The following is a 5,171-nucleotide window of genomic DNA, read 5'->3' as shown; positions in this document are numbered from 1 at the left end:
CATTTCTGACCATTTATAGTATTTTTTTCTTATTCATTCTGGAAACTTATAGTGCGCCTCACGTATATTCAAAATTGATTGAAAGCCTTACTTTTTTAGAAAATTGCAAATAACGAGGCTATTTAAAAAAGTTAAAAGGAAAACGAAAAATACGTATTATCTACAGGAATTCAAAATCTCGAATTAAGGTGCTTAATACAAAATGAAGAATTGTTAATCGAAAGGTTTTTTGCAATAGACTTACGGCGATGGCTCCAAATTAGTAATACGAGGTGTTCAAGAAGCAGACGCTGGATTATACAGGTGCATTGGTAGAGATCGATATAACCGCGCTAGTTACGAAGACTTTATACTGGAAGTCATTCCAGGTAAGCATTAACTAAAAAATTATGACTTTATGCATGTCGTTCAGACGTGCCCATTGACTTCAAACTGAATTTATATATATAATTTATTAATAAAATCTTATCACGTTACAAAGAAGAGTGAATAATGCAGTAGCTTAGCTGATGTTACAGACCTTAAATTCCTAAAGCAAAAAAAAGGAGAACAATTATGCGTATAACAGTAACACTATTTTATCTATATATATTTTGTCTACCAGTATCAATTAGTCCACCGCAGCCGATCAACGAGCAAGACACGGTGTACACTGTCGCTCTTGGACGCGTCGTGGATCTCCCTTGCAATAATAACCTCGATGAACCCGTACAGTACGAGTGGAGACGAGAATACACATCGCTTCCTCCTGATACGAGAACTACCGAGGTACGATACAAAACGATTACAATATCATATTACGGCAAATAATATGTGCATAAGATTATTTTGGATAATATTACATCTCAGTAGATGGGAAACTTGAAGGAACTAAGTGGCATTGTAAGCTGATGTGTTGGTTTAAGGTTTTATTATTGTTATTGACTGTCTTTGGTTTCAAATTGTGTCTATATGAAACAATATTTCATTCATAGCAAAATCTACACTTGGCTCAAGTAACGGAAGCGGACGCGGGTGCGTACGTATGTCGCGTGAGCAACAGACGTACCGCGACCGAGGCGCGTGCGATCCTGCGCGTGGAAGGTGTTGTTCCACAATTCGGCGGTGAAAGCTGGCTGTCGCTCCCCACTCTGAAAGACGCCTACAGACAATTTGATATCGAAATATCCTTCAAACCCAGTGGTAAGTAAACTCAAAATTAAATAACCATCTGATTTCTTTTAAAATTTTATCCATCGGTTTGTATGCGAAATTGATTTTGTATTTTGCAAATGGTAAATGAAGATATTTTTCCGCAGATTCCAACGGTCTGATACTGTACAACAGTCAAAACTATGATCGTACAGGCGACTACATTGCACTTCAACTATTGGACGGTGTCCCGCAGTTCGTGATCGACACCGGCTCTGGCCCGCTCATTGTTAGGGGCGACAGACCATTGCCACTCAACACCTGGCACACTATTCGTCTTAGCAAGACTAATTCCAAACGTATGTACACGAGTGTTATAGCATAGTATGCAAAGGACTCAAATACTCTATATTCCATATTATACCCATTATTTTACGTACGAAATCAACTCTTTCAAGATTTGTCGTCTATTTCATAAAAAGCACTACGATCCGCAGTATGCTTTGAGTAAATTTTGAAATAAAACTGCAGTGACAATGGACGTCGATAACACTGGACCATTCGTTGCGGAGTCGTTGGAACGGTGGGATATTTTGGACCTCGCCCAACCTCTGTACATTGGAGGAGTGCCCGATTACAACCAATTACCCGCTGAACTTGCTGGCGCTTCGGGGTAAGCACGGTATTACTCTGTACATGGCACAGCATCAGCTTTTATTTGGTTCATGATTTATTAATTTATATATTTAATTACCTACGAAACTACCTGGTATTTCCAAATTAATTGCTTACTTATCTACATACAGAGAATATATGATAAGTACAATAAACTACTTAGGCTCGCTGGCTTCATAGCCTGAACTGAATATGGCACTTAAATCTTAAAAGAGGTGTTCATTGTCATACGCGGTATTTGCACATATAAACAGATAGCAATGTATTATTAGACTGTTCTACAGCTTTCTTGAAAAGATACGAAAATAAATTTCATTTTATGACATCGTGGTATTCGCTACAATTATTCTGTATAATTAAAACTTCTCGATATCTCACAAGTAATTTGTTGCAAGTCAAAATACCATTTTTTGCTATTTATGTTGAATAATTATATTCTTTTTTTATGTATGTTATAGATTCCATGTTTGAAAGTATTTAAGTATAACATTAAGTGATTTTGTTACTTTTCAATATGAAACCTATAATATGCATAAAAAATGATCAAAAAATTGTGTTTTGACTTACAATAACTTACGTCTGAGGTATCGCATAATGTTCAACAGAACAGAATTTCTATATAATAAAATACCGCTTGTGTACATTTACAAAACTTTTATAGGCAAGTGGTATTTTATTAAAACTATTTTTAGTATTGAAACCATAAAGTAATATAGACAAACCATAAAAAAACCATAATACGTATGTACGTCAATGGCTTCAATTTACCTATTAGTTACATTTTTTTTTAAAAAGCCTCTATCCTATATTAAAAGCTTAATTCTAGTTAAGAAGTTCATTGTCTATTACATGTTTATGTTAACAGCTTCTTCGGGTGCGTGAGCATGTTAATCCTCGGCCGGGAAGAAAAGAACATAATGGTGGACAGTACAGATCGGTATGCCGTGCGAGAATGCGATTCCTGTACGCCGAACCTCTGCCTCAATAACGGCGTCTGTCAAGTACGTGTACATCTTTATAAACTATCAAAGTGAATTTCGATCCAAACTACGCAGAATTCTAAATAATAAATTTCAGGCCACACGCATATATTTCTGACAAACGTAAATTTCGAGTCCACCATCTCATAGTCCAAAATGTATATTACGTAAGCAATATTTAACGAAGGCATCTATAGCAGCGCGATCGTGAAATTTAATAGGATCTCTGCATAATAGTGAATATTGTATGTGTTAAGTGACACATAAAAATGCCAATTATGCCTTTACGTGTTCGGTTTCGTGATATCTCTTGCTGTTGCGTCTTATAACACATCTAGAAGAAATTCTGCGTATCTCATCAGGACTTTATAACATTTTTTTGACTTTACGGGTTGTTATTACTACGTTGATGAAGCAATACTGCATGTCCTAATATAGTTTGATCAAAACTACATGTCACCAAGTAACGTTTTGGTTCTATGTTTTTTAGGCCTTATCTCAATTTGTTTTACTATATTTACATAGGAAGCTCGTAATGAGCGCGGATACATATGTTTCTGTTCGGCTGGATTCGCTGGCCACAACTGCGACCGCACCGGGGAAGCATGCCGCCCTGGTGTCTGCGGGCTAGGCAAGTGCACCGACACCACTGATGGCTACAAATGTGCATGCCCCGTCAATTACACGGGTAGAAAGTGAGTTTCCTTTGTGTTCTCTATAAAATCTATCTACCTATATATCTTGGTGAACCTTGTCAATTGAAAGTTCTCAATAAAATTGTCAAAACAGTTTTCTACACACTAGAGAATTGGGTCGTAATTCAAATCTTTACGTCAACGGCTACTAGCAATTCAAAATAATGATATTATATGACATACAATTCTGATATCATTTTCAAACAGTTGCGAAGCCAAGCAGTCGATCGAGTACCCAGCGTTTACAGGCAGCGCCTACCTTGCGATAAAGCCTCCGAAATCTTCAAGAACATTCCGTATGTCCATGAAAGTGAAGCCAACGGCGCCAGTCAGTGACGGGATCATCATGTACTGTGCGGAGTCTGCACATGGTTATGGAGGATTCATATCGCTCGCAGTGCGAAACGGCAGGCTCGAGTTCCGCTATGACCTTGGTGACGGTATGTAGTTATCCTTTTGACGGTGTGAATCATTTAGATATAATTATTCTTAACTAAGAATAATTAACGAATTTTGTCTGAATTGTACTTCTGAATGTCGAAAAATGAAATGTCGGTATTTCGATTTTGACAAGGATTTCTATGAGTCGCGTTCTCAAGAGTTTGGTAGTCGGATTTGACAACCAAAATGAAAGAAAATAAAATAAATTAATGCAGCACAAACGCATGTTACAAGTACAATATTATGATTTTATGCTTAAAGTGTATTGCACTGAAAAGGGCCCAACTCAGCTAATACTACGGCGGAGCCACAGAGCTGATTTTCAATGGACCCTTTTCGATGTGGCTTGTTTAAAAATAAATAAATAAAATGGAAACATTGTCGTGATATTGTAACACAACCAATTTAGGACACTAAAACATATTACTGCCTTACTTTGTTTATAGCGCTCATGTCTACTTTCACTAAACTTATGTACATCTTAAACCAATGCTTAAGCATTGATAACACACTCTTAACAGAATGTATAAGGTAAGAGTGTTGTTTGCATTGCAAGCATTGGCTTAAGACGGATTTCAGTTGAGTGCATATGGACATATCTAAAGATCGTAATGAACCACTTCGTTTAATCTACTGTAACGCTCTGCTTTACCGCTCGCCGGTTTGACTACATCGTTATGTATGTTTGTGTCTCAGGGTGATGGGCGCAGCGGTAGTGCCCCTCAGATCTTTGCAATTTAAAGCTCTTATTGGCACTGTAACTGTTATGGACACGCGTGTAGCTTACCATCAGGCGTACGACTTGTTCGTCTCGTCACTTGATGTTATATAAAGAAAAATTATTTGGAATAGTTTAGAAATGCTGCAAAAAATATACATGCTTCCTGTTGATTCGATAGGTTCACCTGTAGTGCTAACCTCAAACCGCACTCTGCCTGCTAACACGTGGACAGACGTACGGATCACTCGCATGGGCCCTGCCGTCTCCCTCAAGATAGATGTTAGCGATGTGTACCAAGAGGACCTAAAGTTACCTAAGAAGGTATTATTTTTCAGAAAATACAATTACTTTCACTTACATTGACGCTGAACTTTACGCTGACTTTCACCTCTCAGAAGTAAAGCAGGCATTTCCGCATCATCTTACTGCGCCTCGTAACTAAAGTATTGGAGAATCTGCCGCGTTCCGAACAGAGAAACATTATAATAGGGGTTAAAGTATGAAATTGCCGATTTGTACTGAAAATCT

The 5,171-nt window shown here is 37.6% G+C and overlaps 1 protein-coding gene across 1 annotated transcript in view; it reads left to right on the top strand.

Moving 5' to 3' along the window:
- LOC113225604 (basement membrane-specific heparan sulfate proteoglycan core protein-like) overlaps window positions 1–5,171 on the top strand; it is a 47,706-nt gene that overhangs the window by 18,761 nt on the left and 23,774 nt on the right. Inside the window, exons 22-30 of the mRNA XM_026457943.1 lie at window positions 239–368; window positions 605–768; window positions 975–1,182; window positions 1,299–1,490; window positions 1,663–1,804; window positions 2,672–2,807; window positions 3,312–3,481; window positions 3,689–3,921; window positions 4,822–4,998. Of these exons, the coding sequence (XP_026313728.1) occupies window positions 239–368; window positions 605–768; window positions 975–1,182; window positions 1,299–1,490; window positions 1,663–1,804; window positions 2,672–2,807; window positions 3,312–3,481; window positions 3,689–3,921; window positions 4,822–4,998 (1,552 nt within the window). The remainder of the gene's footprint in view (window positions 1–238; window positions 369–604; window positions 769–974; window positions 1,183–1,298; window positions 1,491–1,662; window positions 1,805–2,671; window positions 2,808–3,311; window positions 3,482–3,688; window positions 3,922–4,821; window positions 4,999–5,171) is intronic.

Source organism: Hyposmocoma kahamanoa, unplaced genomic scaffold (assembly GCF_003589595.1).
Source record: "Hyposmocoma kahamanoa isolate Upper Pololo Valley unplaced genomic scaffold, ASM358959v1 100021, whole genome shotgun sequence".
In the NCBI taxonomy this organism is placed as follows: Eukaryota; Metazoa; Arthropoda; class Insecta; order Lepidoptera; family Cosmopterigidae; genus Hyposmocoma; species Hyposmocoma kahamanoa.
This window is presented reverse-complemented; position numbering and strand designations above follow the sequence as displayed.